Source organism: Hypomesus transpacificus, unplaced genomic scaffold, assembly GCF_021917145.1.
Source record: "Hypomesus transpacificus isolate Combined female unplaced genomic scaffold, fHypTra1 scaffold_30, whole genome shotgun sequence".
Lineage (NCBI taxonomy): Eukaryota > Metazoa > Chordata > Actinopteri > Osmeriformes > Osmeridae > Hypomesus > Hypomesus transpacificus.
Genome location: NW_025813826.1, coordinates 3,152,733 through 3,168,966, shown reverse-complemented (window position 1 = coordinate 3,168,966; position 16,234 = coordinate 3,152,733). Strand labels below are relative to the sequence as shown.

Genomic DNA, 16,234 nt, shown 5'->3' with positions numbered 1-16,234 from the left:
CAGATTACTAGCCCGACTCCCTAACTGCTGAGCCACCTGAATTGTTCTTACAAGAGGAGATTCAGAAACCTAGATGGATTCCAGCATATATGATTTCAAACACAAATCTGTCCCCTAACACGACAGGAAAAGGAAAACATCCCCCGTCATAAAGTATATGCATTCAGTATATTGTACACACCCGTACTTGATTGCGTAAGGGTTTCGGCCGTAACCAATTTTGTACTGTTGATAAAGATTCAGACCCTCGCGTTAATCATACGTCATATGCATTGTAAACATGCATGTAAATGAAACCTTGTTATATTGCCCATCTCAACCTCAGGCATCCTGCACAAACGCACCGTCAAATGACCATGAACTTTCACTAACCCATTACCAAGCTCTGTCTCCTCCGTATACTGCTCATTAGAGTCACTGTGTGTATTGAGAGTCTGTAAGTCTCCCTTGAACTTCTACAATGATAATGCTAGCCCATTCTGGGCTGCGGCAACAGTCATGCCGTGTAGCTTTTAAGAAACTACTTTTGGCTGCCCAGGCTCTCTGTGTTCCATCAACAGGAGGTTTAAATCACATTCACGGAAGGGAAAAAGGTCATTAGTGTGTGCTGTGTACTGTATCACCACAGTCTCTCTCTCTCTCTCTCTCTCTCTCTCTCTCTCTCTCTCTCTCAGCTACCCCTCTCTGTCTCTCTCTCTCTTGCTCTCTCTCAGCTACCTCTCTCTGTCTCTCTCTCTCTCTTGCTCTCTCTCAGCTACCTCTCTCTCTCTCTCTCTCTCTCTCTCTCTCTCTCTCTCTCTCTCTCTCTCTCTCAGCTACCTGTCTCTCTCTCTCTCTCCTATCCAAATGGGTAGTTTGTTGCTCTGTGGACTTAAGTGGAATTAAGGAAAGCAGGGATGCGCAGAGCTGTGGGGGAGCAGAGAGGGGAGCTTCTTGGAAATGAGAGGCCTATGCCTTGTCACACAGGCTCTGCGATCAGCAGCATCCCTTCTTCACGTTCCACCGGTGCATCTTGAGGCGCAGGCTTCTCTCCGTCATCATCTCCATTGCTTTCTCCCCTTTCCTGGCTTTTCCCCCCTCTCTTTTTTCCCCATCAGTTATCCTTGGTGTAAAAGAGGCTTGTGGTACAGTTTGGAGAAGAAACCAAAAACCTCAGAGTTGACCAACAATGTCTCCCGTGTTAACGAGACAAAGGGTCAGGAAAAAAGGAAGCAAGCACGAGAAGCAGATTGGAGCATGCGAACAAGTCGATTGAGGAATCTGAGGGTGACAATGGCAGTTCACAAGGAGAGGCAGGGATGGAAGGAGAAAGGAGTGAGCAGGGTTTGGTAGCATAGCGAGCTTTTCATTAGCACGGCAAGGCCAAGCTAGCACACCAACTCCCCTTCCCTACAGGAGATCAGAGAGGTTTCCATGGTGGTCTGGGTGTGGCCATGGAAATCATGCTTGCTGGGTGTGTGTGGGTCTGTGCTGGTCATATCACGGAAAGCCCACCCTCAATTCATAGATACAGACGTGTGATGTCTTCTTTCTCTGTTACCCAACACCAACATCCTCTTACAAAAATAAAAAAGATGAATATAGTGCTGTCAGTTTAACGCGTTATTAACGGCGTTAACGCAAACCCATTTTAACGGCGTCCATTTTTTTATCGCGCGATTAACGTTCTTTTTGGCTAAGCATACTTTTTGGTTTTTTCACATGTTGTTGCAGCATTTATTCTGAATGGAACATTGAGACCAAAAGTGATCTGTGTGTTTTGTCATTTGCACTAAGCAATCCGATCCACTTTTCCATGTTGATAAGAGCATAAAAATGAGACAAAATAATGTGACAAAAATACATCAATGGACATTTAGAATAGATACAAATGTGCGATTAATTGTGATTATTCGCCAGTTAACTATTACATTAATGTGATTAAATAATTAAATAATATTAAATATTTTAATCGTTTGACAGCACTAATATATATATATATATATATATATATATATATATATATATATATATATATATATATATATATATATATATATATATATATATATATATATATATACAGTACTGTGCATAAGTCTTGGGCACCCAAGATTTTTTACACAAATAATGTCTTATACTGTATTTCTTCAATTAAATGCTACAGCTTTTCTTGAATTACATGTTTCGATGAGGGCGGTGTGTACACGAAGGCAGCTTTTATTATTAATATTTCATTCGTAATTAAGAACAACACAGGAATTGCGCAAAGCAGTTTATTAATTTGTAGGCGACATCTCTGGTGTCTCTTCGGTGAGGAGGCAGATGAGGATACTTATGATGCAGAAAGTTTTGTACCGTACTTATTTGTAGTAAAAATACATTAGAATTATAGTAAATCTAAATTTAATGTTGCTACATTTTTTCATTTAAGTGTATCAGATTTGAATGGAACATTTAATCAAAGAAATATATGTAATATAATTCTTTTTTTTGTGCAGCAGTATAAAAGTGCAATTTTGCTAAACCTTTTGTAAAAAAAAAATATATATTTCTTAAAGCATTTTTCTTTAACTTTGTATTTATTTGTATTCTGCCTAATACTTTTGCACAGTACTGTATATATACAGTGCCCTCCAAAAGTATTGGAACAGTGAGGCGAATTCCTTTATTTTTGCTGTAGACTGAAAACATTTGGGCTTGACATCAAATAATGAACGTGAGACCAGAGATCAACGTTTCAGCTTTTATTTCCAGGTATTTACATCAGGATCTGATGCACAACTAAGAAAATATCACATTTTGTTTGAATCCACCCATTTGTCATGTGATCAAAAGTATTGGAACAGATATACTTAAAACATATTTAAGTGAATAAGACTTAATATTTAGTTGCAAATCCTTTGCTTTCAATAACTGCAGCAAGTCTGTGACCCATTGACGTCACCAAACTTTTGCATTCTTCCTTTTTGATGCTTTCCCAGGCTTTCACTGCAGCCTCTTTCAGTTGTTGTTTGTTTTGTGGGGTTCCTCCCTTCAGTCTCCTCTTAAGCAGGTAAAATGCATGCTCTATAGGGTTTAAGTCTGGAGATTGACTTGGCCAGTCTAATACCTTCCATTTCTTGCCCCTGATGAACTCCTTTGTTGTTTTGGCAGTGTGTTTTGGGTCGTTATCTTGCTGCATGATGAAGGCTCTGCCAATCAGTTTGGTTGCATCTTTCCTTAAATTGGCAGACAAAATGTTTCTGTAGACTTCCGAGTTCATTTTGCTGCTGCCATCATGTGTTACATCCTCAATGAAGATTAATGAGCCCGTCCCAGAAGAAGCCATGCAAGCCCAAGCCATGACATTACCTCCACCGTGTTTCACAGATGAGCTTGTGTGTTTGGGATCATGAGCAGTTCCTTTCTTTCTCCAAACTTTAGCCTTTCCATCACTTTGGTAAAAGTTAATCTTTGTCTCATCAGTCCATAAAACTTTGTCCCAGAATTTTTGAGGTTCATCTCTGTACTTTTTGGCAAATTCCAGCCTGGCCTTCCTATTCTTCTTGCTAATGAGTGGTTTGCATCTTCTGGTGTAGCCCTTGTACTTTTGTTCATGAAGTCTTTTGCGAACAGTAGATAGTGATACCTTCACTCCTGCCATCTGGAGGTTGTTGCTGATCTCACTAACAGTTGTTTTAGGGTCTTTCTTTACAGCTCTCACAATGTTTCTGTCATCAACTGCTGATGTTTTCCTTGGTCTACCTGTTCGACGTCTGTTACTTAGTACACCAGTAGTTTTCTTCTTCTTCAGGACATTCCAAATGGTTGTACTGGCTATGGCCAATGTTTCTGCAATGGCTCTGATTGATTTTCCATCTTCTCTAAGACTCACAATTGCTTGTTTTTCACCCAAAGACAGCGCTCTGGTTTTCATGTTGTTTTCACCTCTGAATACAGTCTGCATAGACAAAACCTATCTTACCCAATCTGAACCTGAGTGTAGACATTCAGTGGTATTTATTGATTGAATAATGTATGTAATAGGACACACCTGGGCAACAAAACACACCTGTCAGTCACATGTTCCAATACTTTTGCTCACGTGACAAATGGGTGGGTTCGAACAAAAAGGTGATATTTTCTAATTTGTGCATCAGATCCTGATGTAAATACCTGGAAATAAAAGCTGAAACGTTGATCTCTGGTTTCACATTCATCGTTTGATGTCAAGCCCAAATGTTTTCAGTCTACAGCAAAAATAAAGGAATTGGCCTCACTGTTCCAATACTTTTGGAGGGCACTGTATATATATATATATATATATATATATATATAGTATCCAATAACTTGAACCTGAGTCGGTAACAAGCTTTAGATCTCTAGGTGACCTTTTGCTTCTAACGAGAAATAAAGTAGTGAAAACCTGTCAGCGCCAGCATATTATTAAAGAGGTTTTTTAAGAAGCTTTTAGAAATGTTATAGGCACTGTAAATTGGGATCCTTGTAAATTGACCTGTAAACAATGGTAATTGGGGTCAATCTGTTTACTTTCTCTAAGAGGCATCATGCTCCTTCTGTAAAAGCGTGAAAGACATGACCAGATAGAGGACAGAGGAGTATGGTGGGTTTTGGTTCTGGGCTGATATTGTGAAAGAGAATGAATTCAGGAGAGAAGGAGGGAGATATCAATGGAGAGAAAGAAGGAGAGAGGGAGGGAGAGAGAGTGACAGAGGGGTGAGAGACGGAGAGAGAGCGAGTGAGAGGAGGGGAGAAAGGGAGAAGGAGGAAAGGGGGGCAGGGAGGGAGGGAGGGAGGGAGAGATTAAATTAGGAGGAATTGAGGGATGGAGAGAAATGGGAAGAGTTAAAAAAAAGGGATGTGAATGTATGTTAAGAGAGGGAGGTGGGTGAAGAAGGAAGGAAGGAGGCATGGAGGGTGAGAGAGAGAGAGGGAGAGGGAGGGAGAGGGAGGGGGAGGGGGAGGGGGAGGGAGAGAGTCACAAGATCCGAAGCGTCTGCTTTCTGTGCAACAAGCTGCATTCACTCCAGCAGGAGGGAGAGGAGGAGGAGGGAAGTAAGGAAGGAAAGACAGAGGAAGACCAGCAGGATGGAATGAAAATGGAAACGGATTTGGACAGTGAGAGATCTAGAAAGACATGGAATTAGAGATGGAATGAGAGCTTGAAAGGCTTATGCACTGAGAGATTGTCTAGTGTACATGTGAAGATGTGAGTGCTTTTAACAGGAAGTTGTTAAAAGGAAGTGTTGTGATAAGTGGGATATTCCTTTGCTGGAAAAAGAACACAGAAAAATCTATAGTTTATTCTGTCGATCGTTATTGTGTCATTGCGCTGTAACCTTTTTGGGAAACTTTGCCTCGTGGAATTGCCAAGGAAGCTCGTGAAGTGGATTTGATGTAAGAATCTGGCATCGTCAAGCATTTGTAAATGCTCTATTCCAGCCTGAGATATCATCGTTGTTTCAATAGATGATTGTGCTATTCATAAACTTTTAGTTCTTAAAGTTTAGTTCTTCTTGTCCCCAGAGAGGTAAGTTTGTGCAAACTTTAACTATTTTACCATCTCACAAGTGGTCTGTCTGTTTATGTTTACCTGTGGAAATATTAGAAATATGTAGCCTACCTATTGTCTAAATATTTGGAAAATGTAATTAAATATAGTACAGTGCAAACCATCTTCTGACACCTGCGTATTACAGTTAACATTTGTGGAGAAAAAGTAATTGGATTTCAAAATCAGAAATAAGACAAATGCATTTCCTTTCCTTTCCCCATTGTAGCCTTTTAGGGTATTGCACTGTGACTTTGCACATGGATACCTTCACTCTCTTCTTTTATCCTTCTCTTCCTCAGATTTCCCCCTGTTCCACGGGTATCCTATTAGAGGCTCTTTCATCGTTCACTCCCTTTCTTTCTCTATCTTTCTCTTTCTATCAATGTTCTCTTCCTCTCCTCACTCTAAACCTAGACACATTCTCTCTTCCTCTCGCTCTCTATCTCTCTCTCTCTCTCTTGCTCTTTCTCAGCTACCTCTCTCTCTCTCTTTCTCTCTCTCCTTCCTTCCTTCCTTCCTTCCCGCCTTCCTGCTGTGTCTCTGTTATCTTACCAATTCCACCACTAACTTGTTTTTAGCGACAACCAGCTGCTCTGTCGCTCGTTCCGTCGGTCCGTGAGTTGGTTTGCTGGTTGGTCGGTCCACAGAAATGTCCCTGTGGTCGCAGCTACTGCAAATCCACGCTTGTTCTATATCGGTCGACTCTTTCCCTCCAGTGCATGGTAACACGGCTTACTCTCACAGAACGTCTCTCTGCTGACACAGGACTAGGTGGTGGAGGTGTGTGTGCGTGTAGTCGTGAGCAGTTGGTTGGTGGTGGGTGTCAGCCTGTTGATGAGCCTCGCAGGTGTACTCGTGCAGAGGGAGGGGGGAGGGGGGGGGGGGGAATACATGCCCTATTGACACACGTTAACAACATATTTACATTTACATGTATTCATCTAGCAGACGCATAATCCAAAGCGATTTCCAAGAGAGAGCTTTACAAGAAGTGCATAGTCAAGGATCATAAACAAGAGATAGCCCCAAAAACATTGTGGTGAGCCAAAACATGAAGCATACATTGTGAAGAGCAAATAAGTGCCAATGGGAAGAAACATAAGAGCATGTAGTCAAACTAATTACAAATTGAACAGCATGAACCTCAAAAGTGCAAGAGTGTACCTGAAGGAAAGCAAGCAACAATAATATAATTTACTGCGAGTACAAGTAGTTAAATCAGTTAAAAACATATATATGGACAAACACCTGCCAGAGCCCTGGTCTGGTGGTCTAACCTTTTCGATACCTGCACACACTCATAAGGAGAAGCAGATGTTCTCAAAGGCCAATGATTGGGTGGCTGTCAATCAAATAAAGGCCAAGCGCCCACACACGTGAGCTGGAGCTCACACACACACTGACTTTCGGTGTCTCTCTCTCTCTCTCTCTCTCTCTCTCTCTCTCTCTCTCTCTCTCTGTCTCTCTCTCTCTCTCTCTCTCTCCCACGCTCTCTCCCTCTCTCTCTCACTCTTTCTCTAACGCATGAGCATACACATGTCCAGCTACTATGTGAACACCCCCAGGTTTCAGGGCAGCACAGAAGAGCAGTAATTTGAGTCTACAAGCAAACAGACTGAGAGGATAGAGGCAGGAGTCAGTACACCAGCAACAAGCCAGAAGGACTGTAGGGGTGGAAATAAACCTGCCCTGCAGTAATACAATCAGGGAGGGGGAAGGAGGAGTGGTAGGGAATATTAATTGAGAAGAAATACGAAAGATTGGATGGGCAGAATTATGTTCAGTGAAAAAAGAGGAAGAATTTAAGGAAGACATTTGGAATGATCTCAGGGCAAACAGTTCATCTTAAATATGTAATACAGTAAATCCAACAATTGGCATTGGAACAAAAGTAAAATGTTCAGTCAATCCTGGCATGAAAATAAAATACATTAAATATATGACCTGTACTTGGAAGAGCTGGAATAACATGTATTTGACCATGCCCAGGAACTGAGTGATAATTTCAGGCTTGATCACAGCCTATTTTGTGAAAGACAGAATTCCACCTTGAGGATAAATTGGCACCATAACAAGTACAGAAAGTCCCGGCCACTTGGAAATCACTCGAACCGAGAGAAGAAACGAACCATCAATTGATTATCCTTCCGTTGGAGCTACAGTAGCCAGTCATCTAGTAAGTGAGCTGTGGCTCTCTGCCAAACAACGCTCAGAGTGCCGAAGTGGGCCATCAGAAAAGAGGAGGGGAGGGAGGGATGGAGAACAGGAGGAAGGATGGAGAGATTTGTTTATCCCCTCCCCGCTCTATATCATCTCCTGTGAATGCCAGTCATTCCTGTTGCCCTGTATTTGGGCTTTCCTCAAGCTGACGCAAGTACCTCAAAACTGGACATGCACTTTACTTGTACTGTGGTGCTGAACACACACACACACACACACACAGCTTGTTGCACGATATGTGAGCTAACGAGAGAGGTAGTCAGGAGACAAATCAATTACTGTGAGGGAATCAGACCAGGAGAGGTGAAGGCTAAGCCTTTGTCCCCGCTCAACATGACTCAATGCTGCGCGACCTCCCGCCTGCATGTGAATATCTGTGTTTGTGTTTGTAACTGCTAGTACACCGTCCAAACCCAGATGCTGTAGAAGTCCACAGACATCTCCCCTAGGTCTTTCTAGAAACTGATTCCTTTCCATGACTTTCCTGGTCCTGCAATCAGCCTTGCAATTTCCATTATTGCTGCTGCATCTCGTCACTGACATCTTAAAAGCCGCTGTCATTGTAAGCAGCTGTTATTTTCTCTCTCGTTTCTTTCTCCCTCTTTGTCTGCCTCTCCCTCCTGCTCTTGTTTGCTTTCTCTCTCATTCCTTGACTCCTTCAATTCTCTCTCCACCCTTGTTCTGAGCCAGCTGTCTCCTTTTTCTTTTGCTGTCATTCTTCTTCTTGGGATTCAATCCCCTTCTTAATGGTGGTATTCGCTTACTGTCAGCCCCCTTACTGTCAGTCACAAAACGGCTTGCTAATTAAATGTGCACACACACACACGATTGCATACAGACAAACCTGTCGGGGTACATTTAGTATGGAAGGACCAAACACCTGACATTTCTCTCAGGGATGTGCTGATTAGCAATTTAACCATCTCTGTAAGGACCAAAGGTCAGTCACAGTCAATCTGCACCTTGTTAGGCAACACTAACTGTACACGGCCATTTTTATTTCAGAGATGCACCATTTGGGCCCTGTTTACAGTGTTTCACATAGGTTTGGGTTTTTTGTAGCTTCCCTGCGGCAAATCTTTGATGGTGGGTTTCTGACTTCATTTCAAATATAGTATATTTTATTTAAAACGCTGTCGTCTTGATGCAACAAATACCTAAATGCATTTACGATGCTTCTACAGTTTGAACACTTTAGTTCCCCTTTTACACTATACAGTTTTTGAATCCACGGAATTTGAATCCACGGAACCACGCGTTCCTTGAGTTCTTCATTCCACATGTTTGTTAGGCTTCTTATTCGTCAGGTCTTTTGGGCTCATAGTAAATCCCGTGGCAAAGGCCTTCTATCGATTTAGAATGACTTCAACCGAGGTTCACTCATAAATCTCTCCATGTGGCCATTTCCTTGTACCTGGTCCCCAAATGGAGTGAAAAGGAGAAACACAGTGGAGAAGGGATGGTGAAAGATGGGAGTCAAGAAGAACATAAAGGAAACATAGAGAAGCTTCTTAATGGACCACTAATTGCTGGTCTTAGCTGGTGTAATAAGTGCCTTGTGGGTGCACAGAGGCCGTGTTGGCGAGTGAGAAGGAGTCGTGGTTGTAAACCTCTCCAGCCGAGCCATGGTTACAAAAAGCAGCACCTGCATGAAGCCCCCAGTCCCCCCTAATCATCTGGGCTGGATCCGGAGTTCTGCAGCTCTGCTATCAGCCAGCTGCAGTTTCTATGTGATGCCCTGTCACCGGCAACCATTTGTCAACTATCTCACCCTGAGTTAGCTTAGCATAAACAGATACTAAATACTGTGGTAACCTTGTCAGATAGTATAATAGCGCCCTGATGATGCATTCCATGACAGCCGTGCAATGGAATCTCGTGATAGCGTTGCATGGGATAAAGGCAATCTGTTCAAATGTAATTCCCCCTTATTTTCGTTCATGCGTGCTATATGTTTTGTCGTCATTGCTGTTTGTCTTTTAATGGTAGTTCAGTCACCACGTGGTTTCCATAGCTACCATGCGAGTGCCATCAGTCGGCAGATACAGTATCTGGCTAAAAACCAAACGGGTAAAGAAACCGAAAATATCTTGTACCTGTTTCTTTATAAAGCAACTGTCACAGTGTGTTAATCAGCTGTCACTGCTGTGGTGGTGTCAAGGTGGGTGAAGTGTTGAACGGCGGAGTGACAGGTCACGCTTGTTTATCTCAGTGAGTCAGGTCTACAACTAGTGTGTCGCCGAACGTAAGAACGATTGTACGAATCTTTCGCTGTCAGAGCCAGCAGCAGAGTTGGTCAGGGGGCTTGTGTTTTAGTCATAGAGAGGGATTAGATGTGGGGGGGCTAATTAACTTAATGATGGTGTTTGTTTGTGTATAGTATTGTAGCTGTGAGCACCTTCTGCGGGTGCAAGTGGTTTAGCTGTGGTTGGAGTTTAGCTACCAGAAGTGCTGCTTCCAACTTCCCAGCTGAACAGATCCCTCGAGGTGACGATTAAATGTTGATGCAATACAGTGTATTCCTTATCCCTACCTCCCCATTCATTCCTTCATCCCAAACTCTCCCCTATTAGCGCTTGTGATGAGATTCCTCCTGCAACAGAAACACATGGCCCTGAGAGGTGTTTTGCTATTTCTTGGTTTAGTTATCGGTTCATAATTCCAACAATATTGTTTCAATGGGTGTAGGTGCATGTGTGTGTTGTGTATTTTTAAGGGCGTGTGTTTGTGTGTATTAATGCCAAATCTTGGTCTTACAAGTACATTCCCATTGTTACCTGACCTGTTGATCTGTGCATACATTAAGTACACACAGCTTAATTATATTTATGTGGGAGAAGATGTTTTATTAATTAATAAAAAAGTATTAATTCTGCTCATTGAGTACACCGGAGATTATATAACAGTTGGTGTAAAGTTGTGTCGATAAAAATAAGGGTGAGCACATCTGTTCTTGAGGAGGCTTCATTTTAATAGAGAAAAGGAGCCTTCTCATTACGTTACGTCAAATTATCATTGCTTGAATCTGATTTCCTTGAGTTAAGCATAAGTAATACTAAGTAATATTGTCATATAGTCATATTTCTAGGTAAAATATATTAATATTGGACTGTCCCCATCATGCAATGTACAGCATAATGGCTCTTTTACCTTTTTCCCAAATGACCCTCAGAAATCCAATTACTCCCATGAATGTATTCCATTTTGAATGTATGAGTTAGATGTGCTGTTCTGCACAGCTGACATTGTCAGTCTGACAGAAACTCCTCTTTCATACAAATACTGTAGATAAATGGAAATACTGCCTAATGGTTAGGAAAAGGAAATGTGTAAGGAGAGATTTACTGGCTCAAGAATTAGTGCTTAGTAGGTTATATAGTTCCCAAGAGCTGGGTACTTGAGCTCAGTTGCTCCACATAAAATATCCACTTTTCTTAATAGGAAAATGTGAGCTCCATAAATTACCAAAACATCTGCTAAACCAAGAAATTATTAAAAATATTTGGAATTATGGTGTTTTCCACAAAGGGCTTCAATGGGAAGGGAGAAGGAAATGTGCACACAATTGTGTTTTCCTAATAAGTTGAGTTAACTGTGTAATACAAAATATTTTGTATTTATATATGTTTTCTTGTCTCTTTCAACTGTCTTTCTAAATGCCTCTGGACTAGATATGTCTGATAGGTACAGGTATCATAACGCCCAAGTTCTGTTTTCCTTCCAAGATGCTCATCGTCTATTAAATGTGGTCCTAACAACCAAGACAAGGGACACCTAAAGGCTACCCCATTTGGTTCAGAAGATGTTCTCCAAGAATCGCTTCAATGGACAACATGGATCAGGCATGTCCCCTAAAGGAGGCACCAAGGCTAAAGTCCATGCACCCAAAAAAAGGTCCCCTAACCCCAGAGTGGCACTTGTCATCCGGGGAAAGATCCATCGGTTCCTCCAAGGTTCTGGAGACCAAAGCGCCTCAGATCCCCGTCTGTACTATGCAGGGATTGAGGAGGAGGAAGGGGAGGGCAAAGAGGAGGAAAAGGAAAGTCGGGATGTTTATTCACGAGGTGGCGCTAGAGCAGAGGTTTGCTCCTCAAGAATACCCAACGGGAAGGGTCACGGAGGAGGTACCGGGGCAGCTTGTTGTGTTGGGGAAGTGGAACTGAACAGAGAGGGGTGCGTTCGGATTCCATGCACCTTGCAGCACAGTAGTAGTAGCAGGTCCCCAGGGAGTCAATGGCAAACCGGTCGAGATATGACCCGGACAACTCCCAACCTGAAACGAGTGCTCCCACATGTCGGCCAACTTGGTCCGGATAGGAACGGTGCTCCGTTTGCTTCGACAGTCGGAAAATGTAGCGATTTCTCTCAGATCCGGGTTAGACCAAAGAGACCTTATTCCATGGGCGACTGTATGGATTACAATTTCAACAGAGGCCTGCATGAGACGCTGATCGAAGTCGACGAAGAAGACCTCGAGGGCGACGAGGAAGAAGAGTCGAGCGCCGTCATCGAGCACATCCTGAAGGAGCTGAGAGGGATTAATAAAATCCAGGAGGAGATATCCGACCTGCGGGACTACCTGTCGTCTGTGCGGGGTTCAGTGGAGGAAGTGTCGTCCTGTGTGGACGCCGTTCTGATGGAAATCGAGGGCATCCGCTCTGGCAGCAAAGCCGGCGTGGGCGTGCATGCGGGGACTTGGTCCGGGGCGACGGGGCGGACGGAGAGGTCTCAGTACTCTCCTCGTCGTAGACCTGCAAGTGCCTACGGCAGTTTGGACAGGCCGAAGGCACCCTCAGACGCAAACGTTTGCCTTCCGTCAATGTACAACGAACGACACAGCATCCACGGCGAGTTCCTCTTGCCTATCGCTGAATCGTCCCCCAACTCTCCCGGTGCAGAGTTGGCAGAACTTGACGCTCAGGAACAGGAGGAAGAAGAAGAACAAGACATTTCAGAACACAGCTCAGACATACCGGTCGGAATGTTGCCCAGGAAGCTCAGCTTTGGTTACCTGGAGCGTCTCGACGGACAGGACTGCCACAGCACAAGCTCCCTCTCCTCAGGCCACAGCTCCAAGTCTGAGTCTGACCCTGAAAGGACCTCGTCCAGCCAGGGCACCAGGCACAGTAGAGGGGGTGGCTGTGCACAGGGCTGGGAAGGTGCTCCTCTGCGAGGGGCAGATGGAGGGTCTGGGTGGCACCGAGTGGATGCCTACTTCAGACAAGGTAGTCTCGAAGAACAGGAGGGAGAAGGTACCCCAAGCCGCGGGGGAACTGAAACCTGGGATCGCTACAGAGGCAGTGGTGGGTGTGGTCCTCTGGGCCTGTCTTCTACCGGAAGCTCCGAGCACGTCTCTGTCCACTCAGGACGACACTACAACTCCCCTGCCAGCACCTCCAGTCGAGAGGAGTGGCAATCAAGGAGGCGGAGGCCCAAAACACACCCTGGGACTCAAGTTCAGATGGAGTCCCACCTAGAGGATCTGGGGTACAGCTGTGCTCCTGATTGCTCTGACCCCCAAAGACCAGGCCAACCCTCGGAGGAGGGCCATGTTGATGGAGGTCAAGGGTATGAATATGCTCCACCTGATGATCAGACCTACGCACCTGACTACCAATTAGATGTTTACCAGGAGACGTATGCCGCATATGAGGATTCAGAGGGAATGTGGACTGAGCCATCCTCATACATCTCCGAACCCATAACAGATGTCCCCGTCATCAAAGCGGAAGAAGTTCCAGGCCCAGACAACCACCACCCTTTCCCTGACAATGCAGAGGCTCCAAATGTAGGCTTTCACGTGAAACGGATAGGTCGGGCCGTGCTCGATTTCCGCTCCGCCCTGCGGGGCGCACTGCGCAAGCTGGACGCGGCTGCACCTGGGGACGAGAGTGAGGCTATCCTGCACGCGGTCGAGCCAGCGACCCTCCCCGGTGCTGAGCCCCAGCGGGACCAAGTCTGTGAAGAAACCACTCAGGGGAATGTTGAGAATGTCGTCGATGGACTCGACACAGCGGAGGAATCAAACCAAAGCAAAGCTCCATCCCCTACTTCCTCAGAACAGTGCCATGTCCAGCCCCCGCCAGAGGAAATCATCGACGACCACCTCCCAAAGGAGGCTGTGGTTACTTATGAACCCCAACCCTGTCCAGAAGAACCCCTTTCCTGTCTAGACCCAGCTCCAAGCACTACAGCCCTGTCTCCCCCAAGTGACGAAGGCCCCGCCAACACCCCTATGGACCCCCCTGTTACCACTCCTCTATCACAATGCACCACTGCAGAGTCTCTCGTGTTTTCCTGTTCGGCGGAAGATTCTGCCCCACAGGAGGAGCGGGGAGAAGGGTCGACACTGCCGCAGCATCAAGAAGAGAAGCAGCAGCCCGACGTACAGTTGCCGACGGGCCCTGGGGTCGAGCCTGAGGAACCGGAGAACCCTTCTGAGATGAGCGAGAGGGAAGCTCGCCGACTTAGGTGCCTGAGGAGCTTCCAGCAAATTCTGCGGGAGAAGAGAGAGACGAGGCGCCACCTGGCCAGTATGACCATGTCCACCTTCTCAGAGGACGACTACAACCCAGGTAGCGTCAGTCTGTCTGAAACCATTAGCATGCAAAGCTAACAATGCATGTACTTTGGAGATGGATTTGTGCACACATCAGCAATTGTTTACTTCTCATTTTGTTCTTTTAACTTTTGCACGCTCAGTAAGAAAGTCCATTGCTCTTTTACAGATGCTTGGTTTTCCTTTTTGCTTATGCGTCTTTTCCTCAGGCCAACATATTAATCTCCTTTGACATCAAATTGTACCTTCCTTTTTTATGGTTTTCGGTGTCGGCCATGTGGTTGTTTTCCATCATCTGTATTTATTTATTTTTGTTCAGTTTCTTCCCCATGTATTATTATAGGTTTTTACGTTATCCGATTATACCGAGAGATACTAAAACCTCATATTTTCCCTCCACCTTTTTGTGATCAAAGCCTCAGTCTTTTTGTCTTCTCTTTCATCTTTGGAGTAGAATGAATTTCTCTTAAATATCCAGAAATGCAGAAAGTATTTTCATCCAACATCTCAATATTGACACCGCACACACACTACTGAGTAGGACTGTGGGTGTTGGGATTTCTCTTAACTGATTTGGTGATTTGATTCTCCATTTAGAGTCATGCATCACCTGCCACTGTGGTGCTTGGCTCCATAGGGGACCTACAGCAGCCATTTGCTGAATTAGAAAACATTAATTATCTCCTCAGAAGGCAAGCCTCACTCTAAATAGGAAGAGGAATATTAGGAGTCGTTTTCTTGATGAATTATACATGTAAATGAAACATTTATGAACTTGTACCCTGGCAAGCTAATAAAAGAGCTGGCATGGGCTGCCTTTTTAGCATTATGCCCTTCCTGCAGTGTGAATGTTAAAAAGGAGGCTTGCTTTCTCTTCGGCTGAGGAAAACCAGTTAATGACCGTCGCTCCGTTTTGTCTTTGGCCCGTTTGTGTCTCCTCTCTTTCAGATGGATGTCGAGATGAAGCACAGGTCACTTCTTTGTGTTTTGTGAACAAGCATGTCCTCATACCCTCTGTTGCTTGAAAGACCATGACTCTTCATTCTTTCATTTGGTGATAGCGATTGTTTTCCATTGATGTGATGATTCAACTTAATATCACTCGGAGGCCATAAAAGCATGTTTCACTTTGTATCCCGAACTAGATTTGATACACCATACATTGTAGATTGTATCATGCAGAGTCATTAACCTTGTACTGAACACATAAACGGGCAACTGTTAATGGAACATGGATGTCATTGATAAGAGTTATCATGTGCGCATTCCTTGTCTATTCCATTATCGTCTAAGTTGTCCGTTTATGGTGTGACGGTCAGCAGAAAATGTGTTTTTAGAATGACGTTGTATGTGTGTGAGTGTTGCGCGTGTGTGTGTACGAACACCGGACAACTATAATAGCAGCTTGTTTACACTGTATACTGCATCAAGTGATTGGAGGTCCCCCCTTTTTTACAAAACACTATCTCTTTGTTTGGGATCGGTATCCCTCGTTGGCATGCTCATATGAAACTCAACCAACCAAATCTGATCTCTCTCTCTCTCTCACACACACGTATTGGATGATTAATAATATAAACCTGCCCTGCTATCCATTGTAAACTGTGATCTGTGTTACAGAGTCAAGATGGTGATGGCAGTCCAAACAAACACCCGTGGGCAAAACCAGGGTGAGTGTGTGTGTATTGGGAATTGGGTGGTTGCGCGTGGGTGTGTGCACATGTGCAAACATGCAAATGGAAGAATTTGTTACTGTACTGTTGGTGCTTACCCACAATTCTGTGTGCGTACATCTGCATTCGCAGTGGGAACGCTCCTTTTGGGATCGACAGCATGCCTGACTTGCGCAAGAGGAGACCTATTCCCCTGGTCAGCGAGCTGGTGAGTTCTGGTGAATTCTTTCCCCTCCCAAACTGTCA

General features: G+C 44.3%; 1 protein-coding gene across 1 annotated transcript in view; it reads left to right on the top strand.

Moving 5' to 3' along the window:
- Positions 1-16,234, top strand: part of LOC124463572 (protein unc-13 homolog B-like) — a 93,576-nt gene that overhangs the window by 48,421 nt on the left and 28,921 nt on the right. Inside the window, 2 exon segments of the mRNA XM_047015320.1 lie at positions 15,936-15,985; positions 16,121-16,206. Coding sequence (XP_046871276.1) covers positions 15,936-15,985; positions 16,121-16,206 — 136 coding nt within the window.